At 44.4% G+C, this 27,182-nt stretch overlaps 1 protein-coding gene across 4 annotated transcripts in view; it reads right to left on the reverse strand.

Annotated features, from left to right (window-relative positions):
* SYT16 (synaptotagmin 16) overlaps positions 1-27,182 on the reverse strand; it is a 142,982-nt gene that overhangs the window by 17,210 nt on the left and 98,590 nt on the right. For 2 of the 4 annotated variants that reach the window (XM_084630335.1, XM_084630333.1), the window contains 2 exons: positions 14,015-14,227; positions 2,800-3,056 (listed from right to left, as the gene is read on the reverse strand). In XM_084630335.1, the coding sequence (XP_084486461.1) occupies positions 2,800-3,056; positions 14,015-14,227 (470 nt within the window). The remainder of the gene's footprint in view (positions 1-2,799; positions 3,057-14,014; positions 14,228-27,182) is intronic. The other 2 variants (XM_084630334.1, XM_084630336.1) reach the window with 1 other exon arrangement.

A 27,182-nucleotide genomic window follows, 5' to 3' on the forward strand; every position in this document is an offset into this window, starting at 1 on the left:
AGGGCAATGCAGGACAGGTTGTTCCGGAGAACCCGATCATGTGAGTGACGCTGCGTGGCTGTCAAACTACTTCTACCAAATGGCTGGAGTAAGGCTTAAGGAGCAAGTATGAGAAAGATTGCACTTCAGCCGGTTTCTCCCCATACACGCTCATTCCCATTTTTTACCATGTGCATTTGCCATTCAGGAAGTGGGATCACAATGGGTTTGTGGCTTGCTAACACTCAGCGTGGGGGACTACATTTAGTGTGTAACTTTACGTGCACCTACTTATTGCCTCTACTTGTACTTGAGCTGGAAAGCAGCAGTTTTGTGGATGATGCACAGCCCTGTAGGATAAAGTATGCAAAGATGGCCTTTGTACTTCCACCATCCCTGGCTGGCTGTGCCAGTCGAGCCTCTTGGCATAACTTAGAGCCTGCTCTAAATCATGCCAACTACCAGTCCCCGCACCAAATACTAATACAGTAGCCATTGAAGAGTTGGATATCGGGCTGTCTCGACCAAGCTCTCTTAGTTTTGGCTATGTCCCTCACGCTGGCCCTAAGAAGGTGGGAGAAGTGGCAGAAGCTCCATCAACTCTCTGGCACCAGAAAATGGTTCTCCAGTGGCGTTTACCCTTCCATGGCTGGCTCTACTACCTTTAGTGATGATTTGTGCTGGCCGTGGAGCACAACGTCAACAGCCAGCTGGCACTTCCAAAGAATTCTCTGATGTCTGGAACCTATTCATGTTCAAGTTTCCTACATGGCAGAGGCTGCTTGCAGAAGCTTAGTCCTGCTCCTCATAAAGTCACTGGTAAAATTCCCATTCCATGGCTTATGGGGGGGCCATAAATATTCTGTAAATGTACTGACTATACAAGCAACTGCACTGAAATCCAAGTGCTGTGTGGAGTTAAGTATTTCCACATGAAATAAACGTTTTTCTTTTACAGTAAGGTGTACTGATGTATCGGGCTCAATACAGGAGAAAGTGGGGGAAATTACAGGGCCTGTGACAGACAGGTCAGACTAGATAATTTGATGGTCCCCTCTCTCCTTAAACTGTATCAATCTACACGGATTTAAGACAAATACCCCTCTCAGTATAGTGTGTCTTTTTTTAACAGATCATGAGTACAGGACAGAGTGTATATATATGTAAAATACACATTCCTGCCAGAAAAATAAATAAATCTCACAAAGCAGGTAATTATGGGAGCAGCCTTGAAATGCCCTTTGAGTATGCACCGCAGACGCACAACGTTACAGAGTTTGCCTCCAAACAGAGGCCTGTTTGAAAGTAGCACAGCAATGTTTGGGTATCTCTGGAATGTCAGAACATTTAGTTCACTCAAACAAAAATTATCTTCCATTAAGCCACACAATGCAGTCAGATAAGAAGCTACTCACAGCAAACAAATCAGGATCCAGGTGTATCTGAACTCTGTAATTCTCTATGCGCTGTTCATGTTGTTAATATACATGCACCTGGGGCAGATTGAGAGGCACATTCAAAATAGAAATGAAAAGAGGACACTCAAGATTCCGCAGCACTTGTGCACCATGATGAACACGGAATAGACAGAGAAATGGGCACAGGATCCACAGATAGATAATCATCATGGCTCACAGTAATGTAGAAAAAAGAGTCCAGACTGTTATTGCAGGAGGTTCTGGTGTATCAGGCCATATATGCAGAGCTGATCTGTGCAGCATTCAAAATGACTGCCTATTTTTACTGCCTCTGTGTGAATGTCTGCTTTGAACAGGTCAAAAGCCCATACACTGAGAAGCTGCTTTCACTCTCTTCAATTGGGTGGAAGCAACTTGCTCACAGGAAGGGAATATTTTCTGCCAAGCCCTGTTTTTCCTGGGGCAAAAAGATTAACTTGTGCAGCTAAGGGATGATCCTTTTTGATTCAGAGATGTGACTTTTTGTGCTTTTTTATTTATTTTTTTTAATATTGGAGGCTATTCGATACTCTTGCAGAAATTAATCAGATGCTCAATAATAATCCCCTGATTATTAATTTTTTTTATAATAAAGGAACAACCCATATTTAATCATATAGAAAGAGGAGAAGGGTAAGTAGTGAACTAACCCAAAAAGGGCTGTCTTAGAATCTGGAATATTTGCCAGTGGGTATTAGCTTTGAAATAAGGGCCAAATCCTTAGGTCTGGCCAAGACCTGCCTGGTGACATATGCTGGATGCAGGAGAGGAAAAGGGGGCTGTAAACCTCCCCAGCCATGCCCCTGCCTGCTGTAGAAACGTGCTCTGTGTGTATGGAGAGCAGTGTGACAAACAGCTAGCTAAGCTAGGGAAGCCCCCAGCCGTCCCTTTAAGGCAGCTTTCCAGATGCTTCATGCTGCCTGAGCAATGGAAAGCAGCCAGAAGGGGAACTAAGGATCTGACCCAGTAATCATACACTGTATCCCTACAGACACACACCACATACACAAGCAGTAACAAATCCACTTACCTCCTTCAAAGCATGATAAAACATTGTTAGCTAATTCATAGTAACTTCTGTCATGCGGGAAATGGTTGTGATATGATTAGTGTGTGAAATCAGACAATAAAACAGCCTCTCTGAAGGAATACTAGTGAAGTCTATTCAAAATTCGAGCAGGCAAAGTATCAGGAAAAGGGAAAACATACACCAAGGTATGTGCATGCATGCACTTAGGGATTACTATCCTGGGTTGTGCCAATTGATTTTTCACTTCATTTCTTCCCTAACATTTCGGATAAGAATTCCAGACATCTTCAGGGAACAGAAACACGGTGTGTAATACAGAATAATTCACCATACCTCAGGGCTCCAAGCTGATGAGCTGTCAGTTGCGTCATTTCCTTCAAATCCCTGGTTGCTGAACGCCGTCTCCATTTGCAAGCTCCCTTCTGTGGTTTGTTGGCTAAGGCTATGGGCAATGCTAGCCTCCATTCCAGGGCCTTTGGCTTGCATGGTACCCCTACTCTCAGAGGTAGTTCTTGAATCAACAGATATGTGGTCATCTTCATGATAGGATAGGTTGTCTTGGAAACTCAGTTGGCTTAGCCCATCCAGTTCTAACAATATTCAGCAAGAAACATCATTTCAGAGTGATTAAAATTACATTCTTTTTTCTCCCCTAATTTATCCTTTTCCCCCCCCGCCCCACTACAGTAGGAGCCTGGCAGGAACAGCTCTGCTTATGAGACTGTGAGATCCCCGGCATTGAACCCACAAAAAATCACACAACCCGCATAAATCAGCATTGCAAGGAATAAAAACGGCTCCTCTCCCTCTGCATCCTGAGCAGGGAATCAACCTGCCTGACACAAAGAAAGACATCGGTCACACAGGATGATCACAGGGACGTTTGGGAACACAGTGCTCAGGACGCCTACAGTATGAAGGCATCACCAGTCAAGAGACAGATCAGGCATGAAATGGAAAAGTATAATGCACGGGCTGATCCTAAGAGAAGGGTGTGGTAGAGGGAAACCAACACAATTTCCTCTTCTCAGGTGGTGGGAAGCAACACATCGGCCAGCACAGCCCAATAGGAGGACAGGGACGGGGGCATGGCTTAGGGTGGTTGACAGAATGCCTCCCCTCACACTGCATCTCTCATCTGAAGAGCTTTGGTTAAAGCTGCTCTCCAACCAAATGGAAACTCTGAGGAAGGTGGTAATGTTAACTCTACCAGTCTGAGCTTGGGTCAAACCCTCCCTGGGACACAGGGATGCTCATCGGTGCAGGGAGATGCACATTACAACTCTCCTGCCTCCCCAGGACAGCTTTTATGCATCTGACCCACAGGTCTATCCCACATGATTGAAGATGGAAATGTTACTCACGCTGACCAGTAACTGTAGTTTGTCGACATTTGTGTCCCTTTAAGTGCTCTACTTCAGGTGTGCATGTGCCTCTCATGCCCTTGGCTGGAGATTTCTAGCTAGCAGTGTCCATTTGGCCTGCATATGTGCCCTGTGCCTCAGCAAACACAAAGGCTATTTACAGGCGTGTGGGAAAACCACCCTCAGTTCCTTCTCTACCCAGGTGTCCCCGAGGGAACAACTGAAGCAGAGGGGAAGAAGGGTGGGTAGTGGAGCCCCCAGTGGGACACATCTCAAAGAACTTCAATTACTGCACCAGGTGAGTAATCTTTTCTTCTTTGAGTAGTGTCCCAATGGGTACACCACTTCAGCTGACTTCTGAGCAGTATCCCAGGAGGAGAAGGAAGCTTCAGAACAGAGTCCAGAACTGAAGATGGTGCTACAGAGCCAAGTACCACATCAGATCTGATGGCATGGAGCAGGCAGTAATGCTTCAAAAACATACTGAAGTCCAAGTAGTGGCTTTACATATCTCAGATACTGGAACAGTCTTCAAAAATACAGTAGATGTTGCCTGTGATCTGGTTGAATTTGCTCCTATGCCCTGAGAGGGCTGAAAACCAGCAGACTCATAAGAGGCAGAGAGACGACTCGATATCCATTTCGAAAAGTGTTTGAGCAGAGATAGAAGCCCCCTTAGAGCTATCTGCACAGCAGATGAAGAGTCTAGGTCATCTACTAAACTGCTTATTCCTATCCAGGTAGAAGGCCAAGGCCTTTCTAACTTCCAGGGTGTAGAAATAGGATTTCTGCTGAGAGCTATCAGGTTTTGGAAATATTACCGGAAGATGGATAGACTGGGTAAGATGAAAATCCGATGTAACCTTTGGAACTAAGGATGTGGACGTAAAGAACATTGTAAAGGGTTCCAGTCTCCCTGCCCCTACAGGCCAACGTTATGGAAACTTAGAATGCCATCTTCAGAGATAAATGAAGTATGCAGCAGGTTGCCTTTGGTTTGCATGGAGGTCTCGTAAGGCGGTTTAGAATTAGGTTAAGGTCCCTAGATAGGGTGGAGTGTCTAATGTGAGGGAAGAGATTCCATAGGTCCGTAATAAAGCTAGACAATACCGGGTGACTAAAAATGGAGAATCCCTTGACAAAGGGATGAAAGGCTGATATGGCAGCCAGGTGTACTTTGACCAAGCTGATAGAAAAACCTACCGGCTGGATCTGAAATGTAGGATGAGGGAAAAGGGAACCATTTCAGGCTGGAGGTAGCAACAACTGCACCAATAGATGAATCTCTAAGATTTCTGCAGGTAAGCAATGCAGGTTGGTGTTTTCCTACTGTTTAATAACACCTGCTGTACAGCCAAAGTCCATCTGTTCTGAACCATGAGAGTGTTGAAGTGGGCTCCTCATCCTAACAGGGATGAGTCAGTTAGATGGAGTTGGGCAACAGATAGGGATGTCCACACAGACATAGAGTTGCTCCTTCCACCAGTCCAGGGAGTTCTTGACTTGCAAAAGGACTGTCACCTGCCTGTCTGAGGAGCCCTTCCTTGGAGAGTAGATTGTTCTGAGCCAACCCTTAAAGCAATGGAGGTGAAGCCTTGTGTGACTGGTCACAAAAGTGCAAGCTATCATATGGCCCAAGAGTTGAAGACAGTTCCTTATTGTGTGGTCTAAGACGGGGTTTCTCAACCCATGGGTTGGGACCCAAAATCGGGTTGCAGAATGTTCCAAAGGGTCGCATGGCTGCTCCTGTGGCACCTGTCCCATGGGGCTGGCTGGGCTCGCCTCCCTACTCCAGGCACTGCAACCTCTGGGGTCCCAGTGCCATTCAGGGTTAGCCCAGCCGTCATGACCACGTGAGTGGCACCGCAACCCCATGAGTCAGGTCACAATTCAACTCACACAAATTTGGTCCAGTCAGTGGAGCAGTGCCAAACCCGAGTGGTGCTGCAACCCTGGAGGTTGCAATGTCCAGAGCAGAGAGCCAAGCCCAGCCAGCCCCACAGCAGAGGAGCTGCCTCTGTGGGGTGAGTGCCAGGCAGGGCCCAGCCCCCCCACTCCTTTAGGCACCAGGATCTGACTGAAATCACCCCAGGGGTTCCACCCCCAGACTATTTACGTAAAAGAATAAATGAACACAAATCAGACATCAAGAATGATAACATTCGAAAACCAGTTGGAGAACACTTCAGTCTCTCTGGTCACTCAATTACAGACCTAGAAGTGGCAATTCTTCAACAAAAAAACTTCAGAAACAGACTCCAATGAGAGACTGCTGAATTGGAATTAATTTGCAAACTGGACACCATTAATTTAGGCTTGAATAGAGACTGGGAGTGGATGTGTCATTACACAAAGTAAAACTATTTCCCCATGTTATTTCCCCCCCTACTGTTCCGCAGACTTTCTTGTCAACTGCTGGAAATGGCCCATCTTGATTATCACTACAAAAGGGTTTTTTTTCTCTCCTGCTGGTAATAGCTCACCTCACCTGATCACTCTTGTTACAGTGTGTATGGTAACACCCATTGTTTCATGTTCTCTGTGTATATAAAATCTCCCCACTGTATTTTCCACTGCATCCATCTGATGAAGTGAGCTGTAGCTAACAAAAACTTATGCTCGGATAAATTTGTTAGTCACTAAGGTGCCACAAGTACTCCTTTTCTTTTTGCGGATACAGACTAACACAGCTGCTACTCTTAAGACTATTTACTGGGTCACGACAGGCCATAAACATTTACAGATGAGTCCTGAGCCCAAAAAGGTTGAGAACCACTGGTCTAAGGGCTTCGCTGAATTGTCTCTACCAGGCCTGAAAAGGTCACAAATCTGTCTGAAGGGTGTTATGCTCTGGTTGTCAGTAAGTCCCAGTATGCCCCTATAAACTATCCTTTGTACCAGTACCTGAATGAATTTCTTTACTTTCAGCTGCAGGCCCAACTTCTGGAACAGAGCAAGGGCCATCTGGGTGGAAGATAGCACTGCCTTGAAGGAGCAGCCCTGGAGGTACAGGAAAACTAGGATCACTTTCTGCCAAAGATAAGCTGCCACTACTGCTAGGACCTTCGAAAACATCCCTAGGGCTGAGGATAGGCTAAAGGGAAGCATTCGGTGCTGGATCAGATCTTGGCCTATGGTGATTCATAGGTATTTCCTGTGAAATGGGTGTATAATTATATGGAAGTAGGTCTCTTGTAGGTCGAGGGATGAAAACCAATATATGTCCTCCATTAAAGGAATTATAGTTGCCAGAGTCACCATCCTGAACTTTTAAGGTTTTATGAACTTGTTCAAACAGTCTTAGATCCAAGATCAGCCTTTGACCTCCGTCCCTCTTTGGCACCAGGAAATATTTTGAGTAGAAATCCCAGCCCATGAGATGAATGGACCAATTCCACTGCTCCTAGACAGAGGAGAGAGTCCATCTCTTGCCTCAGTAGAAGCTCACAAGAGGGGTCCTGAAAAAGAGTGGGAGGATTTGAACCCTCGACCAACCTATCGAAACTGCTGCTTAAATGATGCCTGGATGGTCATGGAGGGCGGTTGGGCATTTCACTTCTTCTGAAAACTGTGTTTCTTTCTGGCGGTTCTGAGAGTCTATGGTACCTGGACAACTGAGTAGGGCGTGACCTCTTGGCAGTCTGTGACCTACTAAAACTTTTCTTGCTCATTGGTGTGTAAATGCCCAAGTAACATAGGGTAACTCTGGAGTCCTTCAATGTGTGTGGAGTTGTTCGTGGTCTCTGAGAAAAAGCTTATGACCATCAAAGGGAGGTCCTCTACTTGTGTTCTGAACCTCTCTTGGAAACCCCACAACTTGGGGCCATGATGCCCTGAGCATAACTGCTGCTGTAGAGATTAATCTGGCATTCTGCAGGCATTGTAGATGTCAGGCACCATTGCTTGCTTGGTACAGATGGTACTACTTGCTCTGGCTGAGCTGCTTGCATCAGTACTGGTGGCTGGATTAAGGCACATGATGGAACCAATGGCTGAGTGAAATGCTTCGTTGTTGATGACAGGGGTGAACTCGATGGTACCCTGTCCTCACCCTCCTGACTGGTGGAGGGTTTTGATGCTCCATCTTCTTGTACTTGGAACTCCAGGACTTCACAGGCCTGCTAGTACTGGAGGAAGAGTCCTTGGCTCCAATGGTACCCACGGAGACTGAGGACCCCAACAGGGACCTGGTCTTTTCTGCAGCTGTCTTCTTAGAGTAAGAGTCCATGCTCCCCTTTCTGGGAGTCTTCCCAGCAGTCTGCAAAGACTTCCCTTTCTTAGGGGAAGCATGCTTCAAGGTTGACCCGGCGTGATGGATCTGTCTGAAGACAGATGTATTGGGGGGAGGGGAAGTCTCCTGAGCTGGCCCAGAGGGAGGTTGCAGACTAACATTCCATGGCTAACAGTCTGAGCTTTATCTCCTGTTCTTCCTCATCCTTGACTTGAGGGCCAAACAGAAGGAAAACTCCCCTAGGCAACAGACACACTTGGAGTGCCCGTCGCTTACCGATATAGCCTTTGGGCAAGAGAGGCAGTGTTTGGAGCCTGGTGATCCAGGCATTCCCCATCCAGAGAAGACAAGTCTCCCAGAGGAAAGAGAGGGAAAACAATCCTCTCACCTAAAACTAACTATACTAATCACTAAACACAAATTTACAACCATAAACTACCTAACTGCAAGAAAAAACAGAGGGCTGAGTATGCTGTAGGTGGACATGCTAGGTTTCTGTCTCAGGCCAAGGTGGTAGAGAAAGATCTGAGGGTGGTTTGCCCGTGCACCCCTATATCGCCTCGGTATCTGCCACAAGGTGGCATAATTTCAGGTTTCAGAATAACAGCTGTGTTAGTCTGTATTCGCAAAAAGAAAAGGAGTACTTGTGGCACCTTAGAGACTAACCAATTTATTTGAGCATAAGCTTTCGTGAGCTACAGCTCACTTCATCGGATGCATACTGTGGAAAGTGTAGAAGATCTTTTTATACACACAAAGCATGAAAAAAATACCTCCCTCCACTCCACTCTCCTGCTGGTAATAGCTTATCTAAAGTGATCACTCTCCTTACAATGTGTATGATAATCAAGGTGGGCCATTTCCAGCACAAATCCAGAGTTTAACAAGAACGTCAGGGGGGAGGGGGGTGTAGGAAAAAAAAGGGGAAATAGGTTACCTTGCATAATGACTTAGCCACTCCCAGTCTCTATTCAAGCCTAAGTTAATTGTATCCAATTTGCAAATGAATTCCATTTCAACAGTTTCTTGCTGGAGTCTGGATTTGAAGTTTTTTGTTGTAATATCGCAACTTTCATGTCTGTAATCGCGTGACCAGAGAGATTGAAGTGTTCTCCGACTGGTTTATGAATGTTATAATTCTTGACATCTGATTTGTGTCCATTTATTCTTTTACGTAGAGACTGTCCAGTTTGACCAATGTACATGGCAGAGGGGCATTGCTGGTACATGATGGCATATATCACATTGGTGGATGTGCAGGTGAACGAGCCTCTGATAGTGTGGCTGGTGTTATTAGGCCCTGTGATGGTGTCCCCTGAATAGATATGTGGGCACAGTTGGCAACGGGCTTTGTTGCAAGGATAGGTTCCTGGGTTAGTGGTTCTGTTGTGCGGTATGTGGTTGCTGGTGAGTATTTGCTTCAGGTTGGGGGGCTGTCTGTAGGCAAGGACTGGCCTGTCTCCCAAGATTTGTGAGAGTGTTGGGTCATCCTTCAGGATAGGTGGCATAAGGCTCATGTGCAGACCGAACGGGCACTCCTAGCTAGAAATCTTCGATCACAGGCTCGAGAGGCACATGCACACCTGAGGTGGAGCACCCATAGGGATACTACTCGAAGAAGGTGGTTAATCATTGAGGGTAAAATTATCTTCCTTTGTCCGAACTGTGAATTTCTTATCTCCAAAGTGAAGATCTCTACTCTTTATATACAGCACTTGTTCCTCTCCTCACCCAGAATCTGCACTGGCAACTGCGAGAGTTCTGCAGGGTACAGCGCGGAACCCGGAGTAAAATTCTCTCTCCGCTTAGGCAGATTCCATTTATAGTTTAATCAATCATTTGTGGCTTAATCAGAAAACCAGGTATCTTCTGATTTTATACTCGTGAAACCGAAGGCAGGCTTTGTTCCAGACATAAATAAGCGTTACAGTGGTATAACTCATTTTCCTTCCTAGGAGTAAAATTAGTTACACCACTGAAATGCTGGTAAAAGTCACAAACTCAGAACGGAGTTCACTGTATTTACATAACCAGTAAGCCACAGGGCCCCCCCCCCCTTTTTTTTAATCTTAGGGATTTGTTTTCTAGTTCCTTCCAAGAACTGCACCATTCGTGTGGAAAGCAACATGATTTTTACTACCATATTTTTACTCAATTTCTTCTGCAAATATAGAAACAGAAAATAAAAGCAAAAGCAAGAAGGCAGAACAAGCAAGAAATAAAAGAAATGTCTGTATACAAATTTACTGAGACTGTACAAATATGGATTCTCCTTAAGGTGTTTAATTAGCAAATCAGTGTCTTAGACACACTTTAAACAGGGGGTCATCCATCAAAGCATACGTCACACAGCAGACTTTCAGATAAAACATAACTGTAGTAATAAATTATCCCCAGGCAACTGTCTTGTGGTTTTGGACTCCTGCCAGGATAATATCTAGATCAATAATAGAGGAATTTTGAAAGCCCTGAAATATATAATATAACAAAGAACTTTCTCTACGTGTTATGAAAGCAAATGTGGTATACAAGGCAAGTTTCAAGGGAAAGAAAAGAAAAGTGCGATTCACCATTGACTATTTTAGGGAACGGTCTTGTTATTTCTTTAAATTTATGGTAGTCCTGTCAGTGATAACTGCGTGTGTATATGTGAGGGTGTACTTTGACACTGTAAGAAGTTAAGCAAACATCTGTGCCAGATCATAGGAGAACTTACGAAGAATGAACTCACTGTACTATGAACAACTATTTCTGAAAAAAAAAAAAAAAATTTAAATGAAGAGGTACTGAAGGGATCGAGAAAGGAAGTACTGAGGTTCCAGTTCTCAAAAAAAGCAAACAGGAGCCTGGTCCTGGCCATTATAACCACAAAAGTCTACTACTCTCATCACAACACAACTAATGGGTAAGAAAAAGATTGGGGATCATCAGACAATGGAACAGATTATCAAGGGATGTGGGAAAATTCTCCATCGCTTGGCATCTTTAGGACTGGATATCTTTCCTAATGACATGCTGTAATGTGATCACAAGTTGTTGGGCTGGATGGAGTCATCACTGGATGAAATTCTCAGACCTGTATCATGTAAGATGACAGACTAGATGATCACAATTGTCCCTTCTGGCCTTAAAATCTATTTATTTTTTAGGGTGATACACGGATGAACTTAAATCAGCAGAAACTTTCCGCTGAATATCAGGGAAACCTTCTTACCAACAAGATGTAAAAGGACATGGAATAAGCCCTCCAGTTTAAAGATGGATGCTCCAGCATTTGAAACTGTGATGAATTGGGAATATAGCTATACAATTTGTGAATTGTGTGTGAGATTATGAACCCTGCATGTCTGTGTCAGTCTACAAACTCCATTCTGAATGTGCGGCCTTTTGTCGTCTCTGTGGTCTGTTTGCCACCATGCCGAGTTGAAAATTCCCAAGACTGGCAGCAAATGAAGGACAGTAGAAGGTAATTGACTCCTACGTTCCCAACTGTTGGACATCTGCTCACTCTAGACACAGGACTGGTCCCCGCCCAGAAGAACTGGTTTAGCAAGGAGGAAGTCACCTATGCAACAAAGTCATGGAACAGATTTGTGCTCATATGGTGAAGCTGGCAAGGAGGTCACCTGACATGGGAGCGGGGGAGGGGCTGAAAGTTTTAAAAGGGCAGAGGCTGATCTGCTCAGAGCCCGTTTTCTTCAGTCCATAAGGAAGAGACCACTTACCATGTAACAGCCTGCATGAGACAGGGGACACACTGTCTGCCTGGACCCAGATAGTTCCCCCAGGACTCACAAGGAAAAGTGAGGGGCTCCAGTGATTTCATGATTAAGTGTAAAAGAGCATAAACGTGTTAGACTGGGCAAAGTGTGTGAGCACATGTGCGTTGATAGCTCCACAATTGCTGTGTGCCCCTGAAAGAGTAAAACTGAAAACCAGAAGCTTCGCACCTTTGCGGTGGTCAGCGCTGGTCCTGGGGCCTACGGCAAGTGAGCTGAGAAGGGGGCACTGACTGAGTCAGTGCCCAGGAAATGTGCCAGAGAGGAACCAGTGCTGCTGCCTGCTGAGGCTCCTGACGCTTAACACACTGCAGAGGATCCAGCGCCTTGTGAATGAGAGCCAGATGCTAAACTCTTAGGAGGCTGCTGCTTTGTGGCTAGCTGGCCACTCCCCTGTCTTGTAAGTTACAGCACACTCTTTATAGTCCACAAGGGAGGAGGCATACCAGGAAGAAGCGAGCGTGGCCCAAATACACCATGCACCAGCATTTTTGGGACCACTGCAAACAGTTAGCCAGCAGCTACTTTTGCTGCATGGCTGGACTGGAGGATCAAGACTTGGGTAAACTGTAGCTAGAGAGACGGGAAAGATAAACCTCATATAACTATCTCCATCATGCAGCATCAAAGGAGGAGATGAGAGAGAGAGAAGAGGGGCAAAAGGATTGAAGGCAACAGAGTATTTAACAAAAGGCACTTTCCTGGGTTACTGAATGTCCCAGCAGAAGATTGTGCAGTTCCTCACCAGATTGTGTTAATATTCGTGATCAGGAACAAAGCATAACTCACTGGAAGGCTTCTGAGGATCTGATCCAGGGAAGCTGGGTGCGATATATTCTGCGCAGTTCAAGAGAGAGAGGGACAAAGGTGACTTTCCACCATCTCTACACTCCTCTGATCCTTGGGCCAGCCAGGGGCCAACCTGGAGACTGGAATAAGCAATAGCAGCCTCTGGGCTTCTCTAATTTACACCTACATTCCTTTGGCCTCAAGAGGCCATTTCACCAACTGGGAAATACAAGAATGTAGAGACTATGGCCACACCCCCTTCCCCATCACGAGTTAGGGGGTTGGGTGGCATATACCTGCAATGGTGACTCTACCCCAGCCATGGATTCCCCAGGCTGAGGGAATCCTCCATCATGCAGTCAGGATAGCAGTACACTTGACTGAGGATCTGAGAATATCTAAAACATAAATAAGGGGGTGTTATTTGGAATAAAGGGTCTGATCTGCTTCCATTAAAGTAGACAGCAGAACTCCCAGTGACTTGAGTGAAAGCGGGACTGGGCCCTAACAGTTGTTTTTTTTTAAACACAATAAATATTAAAGTAGTACTAATCCTAATGATTTCGGTTTATAAAGACAACAAAGGAAGTAACTGTAGTCCACATTATGATCTAACAGCAGTTCTACAGAGGGGCCTAAATCAAAATGAGCACAATAATTAACAGGTAACTAAATATTTCAGAATCACAACTGTTTTGTGTAACTAAAACCACACAGGCAGTTTCCTGAAGCTTTCCCATGAAAGGTTCTCCCAGACATGTCCTGTATTATAGAATGCCATTGTACCGACCAATTTTGCACTTGGGTAAATGTTTGAAAACCATGCATGTTTGTTTGGAATATTCAAAAGCCACTTGCAATAATAAACAAAGATTGGTCAAAAAATTGTTCCCTTTGATACTATAAATTTTTACCTTCTGTCGTTGCCTGCTATGTAGCGTATGCACTGGTGAATGATGTAACATAATTCATTTGCTATTTACCTGGTATTTGCAAAGCTGCTATAAAAGAAACATGCAATTTCTATTCAAAGGCTTGCTAAAACACACCATATTGATAAGAAATGCAGTTCAACAGATTTCATCGGGCAGAGTCCTATAGTCCTTACTCAGATAAAACTCCCATTGAAATGCATGGGAATTTTGCCTAATGATTAAGGAACCTAATCTAAAACCCATGCAAAGTTAATGGAAAGATTCCCATTGACTTCAGTAGGCTTTGGATCCAGCTCTAAGTCAGTACTTTAGGAATAAACTCCAGATGGATTTTAGCCTGAGCGATCAGAACCAAGGCTGCTCCTTCCCCAAAATAAAAGGACTCTCTCCATGTTAGGTGGCTGTGGATTCAAAGCAAATGTTTTAATACTCATTTGAGACAGACAATACCTTCGCATTCAGATGCCTCGGTACTGTACTCCTCATGGCTGGACAGCAAGCGGTTGAATTTAGGTTTACGTTCTGAACCCGCTTGTGTTGCCTTTTCAGACACCCCCGATCGAAAACTCTGCGAGCGTGACACAGAGATCGCAAACTGTTTAATCACCTCGTCGTCGCTACCTGAAGATGTGGTTAGCTCTTCATCCTCCCCATAACTGTTCACTGGGAGAAAAACACAACACGGGCTTTTGACAATTTCACAGGACTTGACACAGAAGTAGGAAAACATGGTACATTTTCAGTTCACTATTTACTTTGGGGGGAAGGAAAAGGAGAGCAATAAGACATATAACTACCATGGGGGAGCAGATGAGGCAGGCATGTTTCCTCCAAGTTTTTGAAATCTTTCTGGTGCCTCACTGGGTCTGCAGGAATTACACAATGTCACTCCTGGCTTCCCATCCTGCAGATTCCCCCAACTTTTTAAAAATGTGATTGTTCCTCCCACACCCAAAACCAAAAAAAGGAAAACCATTATATGTATATAACCATTAGCATATGCAGAGCCAAAGTAGTAAACACGGACTCTAAAACCTTCTCAGCATTCCAATAATACCTCCACAACCCTCTGAAATAAAGACTACTGAGTGCAGAAGAAAGAAAACCAGAGGGTTAATCTAGTCTTGGGTTACACCATGAACACGAAATTACAGCATCTAGCTAATAGGCATCACCAATTCTGCATTCCAGAGTCAGCAGTGGAACCTTCTGAGAACAATGTAAATTCTAACCTTTAAAGATGAAGATACACATCTGAACATTTTTCTGAAGCTGCCCTTCCCCCTCCTACTGACAATGCTGGCTTTGAATACGGGATCACTACGTTCTCATTAGTGTTTGAATATCCTTTGTGGGAGGTGGGGAGGGGAGGGGGGAAGAAGAGAGGAAAGGGAATCTGATGTCCCATACTTGGCCTCTTTTTTCAAATGAAAATGGAGATGAAAGTACAATGCCACACTGCAGATTCCCCAGCCATCTGTATCAGCATAGGAGGAAGTTTTCATCTGTGAACTTGTGGGGTCAAGGGAGTTGTGGGTGTAATGGACAGCTGGAGTGTGTGTGTGTTTGTGTGTGCATGTGAACACACCAGCTGGGAAGTGTGTTACTATTTTGTTACTTACTCTTGAGGATAAAGAATACAACAGTGGCTGCCAAGACTTGTTTCAATAATCCCCATTGCATATCCAAGCCGCTGAACAAATGAACAATGCATACAAGTGCAAAAAGGTGGGGCCATTTTTCCATGCCAATGGCTGATTTTTGAAGGGAAATACAGCTTCATCTGTATCCCACTCATACACAGCTACCTGGCTAAGATTAGGGAAATAGGACCCTGCTTCCACACATCCAGACTCCATTACGTGTCTCCAATACTAATCCAATTAGAAATACCCCCACTGCTTCCCAAACCTACCTCCTTTCATGACAGTTGCCACAGGCCTGCCATCTATCCCTAGGGCAGAACTCATGGGAACCAGGACAAGGGAGCTCTCAGTGGCTGTGAAATTCACCTCCACCAGGAATCTATCAGACACTGAATCTCATTATGTTGAAGTTGTGTTATCAGATTTGCCTTTGTTGTCTCGCTTTGAGTAATATTGCCAATAAGACCAGTATTGCTCTCAGAAATTGGTCTCCTGGTAGCTAAGTGGTATTTGCCTATGCCTCGGGGGAAGTCTCACTACTGTGGGGAGAAATAAATGTCCCCTACTTTGAGAAAATACACTATTTTAATTGTTTAATAGTTGTTTTGTAAATGGCACTCAGTTAAAAGGGCTTTTTTATTTTTTTACAGAATTGGGCAGGGACAGAACATCTAACTGCTGAGGTCAGTTCAAGCTTTATAAATCTCTCACAATGTCATGTACCGCATTAAATAAGTATCTGTATTATTTCCAGTCTTTACAATGGAGTGAATGCAAGTCGTTAAATTTTCTTCCCCAAAAGTCAAGTACTCTCAGTTTCTGTTCCACAGAAAGCTTTTGCCTTAATTACTTTTGGTTTCAGTTTAGCTCGCAGGTACAGAGAGAATATTTGCTTCATTCAGACTTGTGCGTTTAAAGTTGAGAAACTAACTGGGAGATGAAAAGGGAAGAAAGTGTTTTCATCAGTATTTTCATTAATGACTTGGAAAATGGAGTCGAGAATATGCTTATAAAATTTGCAGATGACACCAAACTGGGAGGAGTTGCAAGCACTTTGTAGAACAGGATTAGAATTCAAAATGACCTTGACAATTAGAGAATTGGTCTGAAATCAACCACATAAAAATTCAGTAAAGACAAAAGTAAAGTACTACACTTAGAAAAGAATAACTGGCTAGGTGGGAGTACCACTGAAAAGAATATGGGGGTTAAAGTGGATCACAAACTGAAACAATACAATACAAATCCCTGTGTGGACCACGCCACCACACACTCAAAATTTGGGGACTTGTAAAGCAGAAGTCAAAGTGTAACTGCAGCATTTGCTATGATGTGGGGTGCTATTTCTTAGCTGCATTTTAAAAAATACATGCTAATTAAATGCTAGAACTAGAGGGTCTAGAGCAAACGCCTGATATGACTTCTGCTGCTGAATCTTTGTCCTGGAAGGAGACAGCTCCATAGATTGCCACGCTAATATCTTTATAATAATACAACCAAGTTTACTCGTGGGAAAGAAAAAACTCAACATTCAGATCTACAAATGCTCTGATTAGAAAGGGGGGAAAGCATTTTCAGAATCACCATGGAAACGTAAATAAAGGGCCCGTGATTATGATCTAAACTCGTGAAAGATGATGAACACATCTTGTGATTTGAAGATGTTGCGCAGTACATGCATTTTAACTCATTTACTCATACACACACAGCCTCTTTTACAAATCAAACCGCTGATCATTTCTAAAGGGGAGTTGCAGTACATTGCAAAAACCACAGACAGTGTCTGCAAGGAATTTAAAATACATGTTCAATATTAAATCTAGGTTACAGACGTCCAAGATAAATGGTCCAAGAATTCTTTATCATTACCAAGTATAAATAATCAAATATCTTTATTCAAAGCCTATACAGAAAAGAATGTACTTCACATAGCTGATAAAATATATTGTGAATGGTGTCAAATGTATATATTTTGCATACCGCTCCCCACTTGCATGTTAAATGGTGGTTGTTTAAGCTGTGAGGTCAAGCACTTAGAACACAGTAATGCCAAATTTATCCTCCCCAGATAACCTTAATTCTTTCTTGTGTTTACCCATCCTGTGCTTTGAGGGGTTGATCCTGCTCCACTGAAGTCAATGGGAGTTTCATTATTGACTTCAATGGGAGCAGGATGATGCTCTGAATGAGTAAGCGGTCCAGTAGCAAAAACAGTATGTGACCACGTAATTAAAGATTGTGTTGTAATGTATATGCCTATGCCTGGCAAATCACAAATGTTCTTAGTACAGTGCCTGCTGCAGCAGTGGCAAGGACATGGGCCGGACCTTAGAATGTTCATGCTCAATTATTATTTTGCTCTGTTGCCACAGTTTCCCCATGGAATGCCAGTGACAGAAGAGAAATGGTGATTTTCAATGGTTTATAACTGAGCAAAATCTGAACTGAATTCCATACGACAATAGGGTGATAGCTCAAGGGCTTTACCCCTGCCAAATTTCAAAGTCTGCCATCAAACAATGGAGGTGTCAGAGTTTGTCAAAACAAAGGTTGAAGGAATCTTTTATAATGGAAATGTAAGGCAACCTAAAAATAGATGTCACTACCAGATCCCTCTTTAATTACAGGCCTGGTCTTCAAAGGGCCTCAACTTTGTCTACACTGGCACTTTCATCGTTAAAACTTTTGTCGCTCAGGCATATGAAAAAACAACCCCCCGAAAAACAGAAGTTTTAACGACGAAAAGCACCTGTGTGGACAGCGCTTCGTCGGTGGGAGGTGAGAGCCTCAGACTCTTTTTACACCTTCAACCAACTGCTAATACAACTCATTGGGAGTGCAAATGAGGGAATGTAGACATTTGATTACCTCACCTATAGCTACACAGGTAGTTAAGTGTCCATGTATCTTCATTTGTCCTAAAAATTATTTGTGGACCCAAAATGATTGTCAAAAAGGAGACCTGGTTTAAAAAAAAAAAGTTAGGCCTAAAATGTATTTTAAATATATAGAAACTGGGCCTCTCTGTAATATATTAAAGCTGTACCATTTCAGGATCGTGTTTTTTGTGAATTTAAATACTGCAAAGAGTACCTGATTCAGGTAATGCATTTGCAGTGGCAAGAGAAGCTTCCATCCCTACCAACGTAACTCAGCCCTTAGAAGGACTTGGATATGGCCAAGCCCATTCATTTTGTATGCTCTCTAGTGAGCCTGTCAACAACAGTGCAAATTAGTGCCAACTGTTCCATCATGCTACACACCCCCGATAGGTGAGTGACATCTTATTGCTGCACTTGGCCCACTACCTTGACTGAATAGAACTAAGCAAATAACTGATTTTCTGGGTTAGTCGCCGAACTGAAAATCCTAAACAAAACAAAAGAAAAGGGTCATTCTGAACCAAACCTGGTGTTTTTTTCCTTGCCAAAATGACCAACCAAATAAATTTAGTTCAGGTTGAACAAAACAACATTTTCAAAATGAAACTGTTCATTTTGAAACAAAATGTTGAAATGGTTCATTTAAAAAAATTTCACTGTTTTGACTTCTTCAGAAACATCTTCCTCATTTTTATTTAGCTGAAACTATTCATAGAATTTGATCCAAATTCACAAATAGTTTCAGTGGCCCCCAAAACGGTATTTTTTGGTGAATTTACTATATACTGAACATTTTTTGCCAGCTCTAGTCATGAGTCAGGTTTCTTCCAGGCAGGGACCTTGTACAAGCTATATGCAACGTGACGCACCTACCATAATTCTGAGTACTGGGCCACTTTACCTGTATCTGTCTTCCAGTTCCCATATCTGGATGTAAATTTGAAAGAAAAAAAAAAAAGGGACTCAGATCCAGACATGCCAAACCTGCGGGAAAAAACACAGAAATTGGGCTTGTTTTTGGCTTAATTGGCTTGTGAGTTGCTTGTTGGCTAGTTTTTGGCTTGTAGCTTGTTTGGCTTGTAGCTTGTTGCTTCTCTTTTTTGATCAGCTCCTGGCAAGCAGGGGTAAGGGGGGGGCAAGCAGGGGAGAGAGTCAGGGATGCACAGCGGGCCCACCCAGTCCCAGACTGCAAGCCAGGTGGGTCAAGTCAGATAGAGTGTTGGGGTTCTTAGGGATTGGCTTGTTTTGAAATGGGATTAGCTTGGTTTTTGACTTATTGTGAAAGTTCGGGTGCTTATTTACCGCATGAAAGTTGGCAACTGTGCTCAGCTCCAAACCACCCCCTGCCTGGGCTTCTGTAACCGCTAAATGAAAAGGCAAGCAAGAAGTTTTTGCAAAAGCAAAACTGCCCCTGATTTTGCCCATCTCTACTGTGTGTTATGGGTTTTCATTAAGCATGAATTAGTAGCAATTAAAACACTACAGGTGGGGCCTATATGTAAGAAGGCCAGTTTTCATGACCCTTCCTTCCCTCATAATAGAAAAGAAAATTGTTTATATTTCATATATGTAACTTTCTCATATATTTTCTCTAGCAAGCTCTACGGCACAATGGCTTGCTATACTGCCCCCCCCCCACACACCTTTTTTCTTTTTTTTTTTTTTAAGATGCTGTTTACTCTTCTAATGTAAAAGCATCATTTTGCAAACTCTCTTTGCAAAAGATCACCTAGCAACAAAGTCAGACTTTACCCCAGATTTTTCCATTAAGTAGAAGGGAGCTTTCTTAAAATGGAGTCGTGTTTTTTCCCAGAACTATTTCACTATTTGCAGAACTCCAGCTGGTACATTGAAATGCATTGAAACTCCTCAGAACTTTCACTCTGGTTCACCCATAAGTGGCGCTTCGCTATACCATAGTTCTTATCAGCTGGTTCCTGTGTCTCGTTGCAGGGGCACACCCACCACCATTCTTTGTTTGCTGATTAACAGGGCAGGAACAAATTCGCTAGCTAAGATATTTGTTTAGGGCTGCTAAGAATTACTATTGCACTGCAGCAAGGCAGATATTTATTTTTCCACTTAATATAATTTTTTTAACGACATAAGCTTTTGGTTAGTTACAGTGGGGCTGATTCATCACAGCCTAACCCTAGTTCTATACAAGCATAACTCCATTGATTTCAATGGAGTTGCACTCCCAAGGGAAAAAAAAACATTCAAACAAGGCAGTGGTGAGCAGTGTTTATATAACTACAGTACTGTATTTTAGCAATATGAGCAGGCCCCTAACTTGAGACCACAAAACTAACTGGGATGCGGGGCTTGGACAAACCTCAGACCTTTCACCAAACTGAACTAAGTCCACAGGTGTTTTTACAGGTTGGAGATCGGGTTGTTTAAGCTGACCCCATTTCAATCAGCCCTCAGACTCTTCTCTTCACCATCCCCACAGCTTCCTATGGCTGACCAGCTGGCCTCTGGCTTCTCAGGAGGGCCCTGATCCAAAGCTCTCTGAAGTCAGTGGACTGTCCTGCCACACATCCCCCTGCCCGTACCTTAAATGTGTACAGTTTCGTACAGTACAGCTGTGGTCTCTGCTGAGCCCTGCTCTTCTGCACACCATTCACATGAACTTTTGGCTTGATATGATCTAGACTGCATTGCAAGCCAGAAATGAGAGGTGAAGGCACAGGGACCCAACACAAATTCCTCTTAACCCCCCAGTGTCTGGACAGGAGGAGAAGGGAGATAGTCCCATGGACCTAGATAGGAATGGGAAGGAGAGTCCTATGGCCCTGTTAGGAGACAGTAGGAAGAGGAGCTCACTGGCCTTTGGTAAGATTGGACCATTATCTGAACTTCTAAAACTCCCAAATCTTTTGAGACTTGTCCACCACTGAACTACACACAAACATGAGTATGCATCTCCTTAGCTCAATCTGGGGAAACTATCTCAGAAACACACGAACAACACCTCCAATAAAACAGCCCAATTACACCAACTTGCTAGTAGGCATCCTACAACCGTCAACTGCACGTTTTTCCACATATAATCCCAACTAGTCCAAGCAGAGGAGTGAGTTACCAAATCTTCATCTGCGGATCTCATTGGTCCCTAGGTGTCCTCAGAGATTCATGGCACGATCCTAAAAGTTGTTCAGATTTTGACTAGAACAGGTCTTAATATTTTCATAGTTGAGTTCACAGAGCCAGAATATTTTCTCATACATCATATATTAATACATTCCCCAACAAACGGGACATCTTGGAAAGTTAAGAATCAGAGGTACTAGAATTAGAGATAAGACATTCATACAACCTGCAGTCTGTGTTCTAATCTAGATGCTGTAGAAAATTGACTCCTTGAATGAAGTGGCCGAATGAACCAGTTTAACTGTTGTGACCTAGGGCTTGGATAAGCATCCAGAAGTCCATGCAATCTTACTCCCCTCCTTCAGATCCCTCTCAACATCCATCTCTTCCCATAGTTTATCTCCAGCAATGACTCAAGAATCCCATATCACCCTAACAATATCTAAAGGCAATTCTAAATTATGCCAGCTGCCAATGGTCAATTACAACAGCCAGGAATTGATGGGGCACAAGATAGCATTAATCATACCCCCCATACTAGAGAGATGTAGGGGTTGTTATATCAGCTGTGAGCTACAACAGTTCTCCATGCACTGGGATGATCCTCCAGAGACCGGATAGCCTGGCTTTAGAGCTGCTTATGCCACTGGAATGGTGCAAAACGGCCAGAATGCCACTGAGGATCAAGGCCCAAGTCCCAGAGAGTGTTCTGTTTTGTAACGTTTGCTTGCAATCAACAATTTATGGGAGTGACCTTCTACAAATGGGGTCAAATTAATAAGAATTGAAACTACAAACAGAAGAAAAAAAGGAAAAAACTGTTTCAGTCGTTGCAGAAAAATACAACGTTCTATTTCTGCAGACAACATTGTTAGTGTTGTACAAGTCTGCTTGTTACTTCACACATAATGCAGTGAGATCATTCCCACCTTGTATAGAGCAGTAGTAGAAGGAGATGAGAGGTGAAGCAGCAGATTTTCAATGAGAGATGCAACATTTCTCAGATGCTGCCAACATGCTGTTCATTGGTAAATGAAGTCTCAAGTCCTAAACAATTTCCCAAAGGAAGAGAGAGGCACAGCTGCCATATGGGGAGAGGGAAGAGGATGCTGCTTGGCAAAATGGCTCAGAAAACACATGCCCCAATACACACACACAATTTGCTCTGTAACTGTTGTGAATCACAATGCCCATGTTTTCCTTTTAAATAAATTCCTCTTAGCTAATAAATAATTAGAATAGATGATCAATAATAGATTAGGTTGTGTAACGTTATACAACCTACTCACCGGTGAACATAGAAGACAGAGGTCTTCAAAGTATACCTTGGTTATCTTCTGTTCTCATGTCTCTTAGGTAGATAGGAGGCAGTATGTCTACTATAAAGGGCCATGAGCTGGGACTCAGGATATTTGGATTCTATCCTTGGCTTTGTCATTGACCTGGTGTAACCTTGGGCAAGGTCACTTCAACTCTACATGCCTCTGCAATACACACCCTACAATATGCAACTCTTTGTAAACTTTTTGGAGAAGCAACTCTCACTATATGTTTGTACAGTGTGTTGCAGAGCCACCCACCTCACCTGGCTTTGGGCTAGCTGTTGCCTCAGTTTCTCCTCAGTTCCACAGACCAGTTACCTACCCACGTTCTCCATCACATGGAAGTGTGCTGGCCTGTACCCCAATCCAGGAAGGGCTGACACCACACCCCAGGTCTTTCAAGCCCTTCTTACCAGTCACAGTTTTATTAATTCGAACAAGACCCCAGAAAATGGCAAAAAACTCACAACCAAAGCATTACGCTTACCGGTTAACCGACATTAACTGTTAACCCCCGGCTGTGCCATGTCGGCTGGATCCCAGCGCTGGATCCAAGAACCCTGCCTTCGCCGGCCCCCGGCCCCACCTGCGCCGATCCTGCCCACGCCACGCCAGCCCCCAGCCCCGGACCCCAGTCCAGGCCTTGCCCCACCGGCTGGCCAGCTGACCCCAGCCTCGTGGCCGGTCAGCTGGACCCAGCCCCTGCCTCGCTAGCCAGAGCAACCCCAACTCCTCTCTCTCTAATCAGTTAACCGTTTAAATGATAGAATTTTAATCGTTTAAACGGTTAACTTTTTAAATGATATTTACATTCCTACTTCAACTAAGCCTTCTCAGCCCTTTTATAGGTAACACCTGAGCTCTTCCCAGATGGGTCTGATAATCAAACAGAGCTGGCTGGCCCCAAGACCCTGGGCCTTTGAAAGGGCAGACTCCAGGGCCTAGCTCAATGGGCTCCCATTTTGGTTGGCCCTCTAGGTGCCACCATAATACAAATAGTAAGTCTTGTTACTGATTACTCAGAAACTTCTTCTCTCAAAGGGATTTATCCCATCAGCCTATGATAACTGTTCTTGCGTGACTGACTATTGGCCATCTGTAGCTTTTTTCCACATTTCACAAGTTAAGGTCCTTTGTATGCACTTTAAATCCCAAGCAAGAGACCCACAGCAAAATCATGGAACACTGTTACTGCTAGACAGCAATGACAAACAGCTACCCAGTTCCCTGCTGTCAGGTTCTCTGAATAGGCAGCTTTACCATTTCTACCTCCTCCTTCTTCTTCTCATTCTGCAACATACAAATACTGGTTTTCTGAACTATGCCTTCGGGGAACTCTGACATCAACAGGGTCTGAAATGCCACCTCGACTTTTGGTGTCTAATCTGAGCCACGTTGGGCCTGGTTTATGAAAGGTGAGGTACAGCCCCCTATGCTCACTGATTCTGCTAGCACGGCAGAAAATCAAGCCTAAGGCATTGCAAGGTGGGCCCCCAAAAATGGAGGCGCCCAAAATCACTTGTCACCTTTGAAAACCGTGTCTTCAGTCTCTCTGTGCCTCAGTCTTCCCATCTGTAAAATGGGCTCACTACCGACCTTCCCCACAGGCCTATTGTAAACTTCATTCCTTTTTGCACAGTGCTTTGACATCCTGGTAAGAGGGTACTTTATAATCGCAAAGAATTGTTCATTGGTATTATTCTGCAAATCTTAACACTTTCAAACAACAGAAGAGATTGAAATTATGTAAAAGGGAAAACTTTAGAAAAAAAATGAATCCCATTACTACACACACAACAGATGTGTGTGCGCACATTAATTCTGAGTGGATGCTATACGTTTAAAAACTAAACAACCAACTCAAAAAATCAGTGGACACAGCTCATTTCTATTGCATCATTGAAGAAATCTTCAGACTCCCACAAAATCTTCTCGAGATACCAGATATATATCCCAGCTTGTCCTTGTGCTCTCCTCCACTCTGGTAGCAAAAATTTTCTGTACATTGCCTTTAATTCTCTTTATTCACTCCTAGTGTTCCTATTGATTCAGTGTGGTCTTTTAGCACTTCCTTTTTTGAATGCAAGGCACTCCTGACTTATAAAGGCTCCAGAGTACACATTCCAACCAGAGTTCTTTCTAAGTTCTTACCAATGAAGCTGCTACCTTCCTTGGAATCTTTACACTGAGACTGGCTGTCTTTCTAAAAGATATTCTTTACTTCAAAACAAGTTTGATGTAGACTGCAAACAACCGGGGCAGGGATCTTCTTCTCATTATATGTGTAAAGTGCACAATGGGAACCAAGTCCCTGTTTGGGGCCTCTTGCTTCTACAAATATTAATAAATTGGGCTCACTCCGAAAGGAAGAATAATTCCCTCCATAACAATAATTATTAGTTGAAATTCTACGGCCTTTGTTATGCGGGAGGTTAAACTAGATAATCATAATGGTCCGATCTGGCCTTAAAATCTATAATACTTTAATATCCCTGAGCCTTTTAGTATCTGTTTACACTAAGAAAATACATGAAAGCTAGCTATCATGATGTAGCTTCTCGATGTAAACCTCAACATTTTCCCTAGAGTAGATACAAATCTACACCTCCTACCTCAATATAGATGGGCCAGGTTCATATAATCATATATTTTGAGGCCAAAAGGGATGATTACACTATCATAACACAGACCATAGAATTCCATTCAGTTACTCCCGTATTGAGCCTAATAACTTGTGTTTGACTCAAGACTTCTCTAGGCATAAACACGTGTCTAGGATGAGGTTGCTAACCTCGGTGTATTTTCCTAGTGAGGACAAGCCCTTTTGTGCATGTGTGATCACACCCAGAAATGTAATCTTCAATTTCTAAATTCTAAATGTTATTCACAGATTACACAGAGGGCCCAGCCCACAGCCTGCCTACGGATGAATGACAACTGGCTCAGCTCCAGGTCCTTGGATAAAAACCAAGTCTAAACAATGCCAACTACCAAGGATAATCTGGCACTTCTTCCCGGCAGTCTCTTGCTTTCGGATTCCTAATGCCAAACCAGATCCCTTGGGTAATGGTAAACCTTCACATTTTCTAGTTTACTAAGGTCTAATAAAGTCATTTCAGTGTGATCTGAATGTAGTCTTTAGCTGGCATGGATCTTGCCTTATTTCAGAAAAAAAAAATGAAAATCTTGGTTTTGCAATGTTAAGGTTGCCTCCTGAGAATTTCCTGATTTAGTGCTCGCTCATTTATATTGTAACATTGCGAACACAGTGTCAGACTGACAGCCCTGGAGACTCTTCATTCGCAGAACTGGCCCTAGAAGTACATGCTTCCCCAACGTGCTTCAGTTCTGATCTAGAGGATTCAACTCAAGTGGTATTTCAGGCCCCACGCCTATTCCAAATTCAGCCTCTCTACGGAAACTGTCAACTCGTGTTCATGATGAGTGTGCGTTTCTGTTTGTGTGCGACATTCGTCCATTGGCAAGTAGGCTCTGACCACTATATTCATTTCACACAAGTGCCTAACAGCCATCGTAGCATTTTGGGATATTTCTTATTTGAACTAGATTCAAGCTGGTGATGTTGGCCCATATTCCCATTGCCAATTCCCTAACGCAGGGGTCGGCAACCTATGGCACACGAGCCAATTTTTAATGGCACGCTGCTGTCTGCCAGACCCGGGCAGACAGCAGAGTGCCACTAAAAATCCTGCCCGGCCCGCTCTTTTCCGCCCCCCGCTCTCTCCTTGCAGGGCAGGCAAGCTTCCCCCTCCCCCGACCTCTTCCCCCAGCGTGCTGGGTTCCTGCCCCTCCTTCTCTCCCCCTCTGCGGCCGATCAGCTGACGGCCCTTGCTTCGGAGAGGGAGAGGTAAAAGCAGAGCCCCAGCACGCTCTCTGCTCCGGGGACCTTGGGGAAGGGGGTGGAATCAGGGCATACCCCCTCCAGCCCCCTGCCATGAGCCGCTCAGGGCAGGGGGCTGGGAGCACCCCCACTACCCCAGCCCACACCCCAAGCCCTCTGCCCTGACCCCTGAACCCCCTACACACACCCCAGCCCTCTTCCCTGACCCCTCCACCCCCCTCACACACACCCAGCCCTCTGCCCTGACCCCTGAACCCTCCTCACACACATCCAGCCCTCTGCCCTGACCTCTGCACCCCCCGACACCCCAGCCCCGTGCCCTGACCCCAGCACCTCCCCCACAACCCCAGCCCTGACTCCAGCACCCCCCACACATCCCCAGCCCCCCCAGTCCCCTGCCCTGACTCCTGCACCCTCCTCAAACACCCCCAGCCCCCTGCACCCCCCTCACATACCCAGACCCCCACACCCCATGCCCTGACTCTTGCACCCCCCACATCCCCACTCCCACCCTGAGCACCAAACAGGAGCTCCTGCACACCCTGCCCCCCACATTCCCACCTGCACCCCTCGCACCAAATGGAAGCTGCCCAAGTAAGCGCTCCACACCCAAACCTCCTGCCTCAACCCTGAGCCCCCTCCCTCATTCTAGCTCCTGGCCAGACCCTGCACCCCAACCTGCAGTCTGCTCCTTCACCCCCCAGCCCTGTTCTCAGCACACTCCCACCCTCATCTCAGTGCAGAGAGAGGAAGAGAATGGCTAGAACCAGGGAGAAGGTAGGTACCTACTCTATGTGGACAGGGCCAGGA

The sequence above is a fragment of the Lepidochelys olivacea genome (genome assembly GCF_965140295.1).
Source record: "Lepidochelys olivacea isolate rLepOli2 genome assembly, chromosome: 6".
In the NCBI taxonomy this organism is placed as follows: domain Eukaryota; kingdom Metazoa; phylum Chordata; order Testudines; family Cheloniidae; genus Lepidochelys; species Lepidochelys olivacea.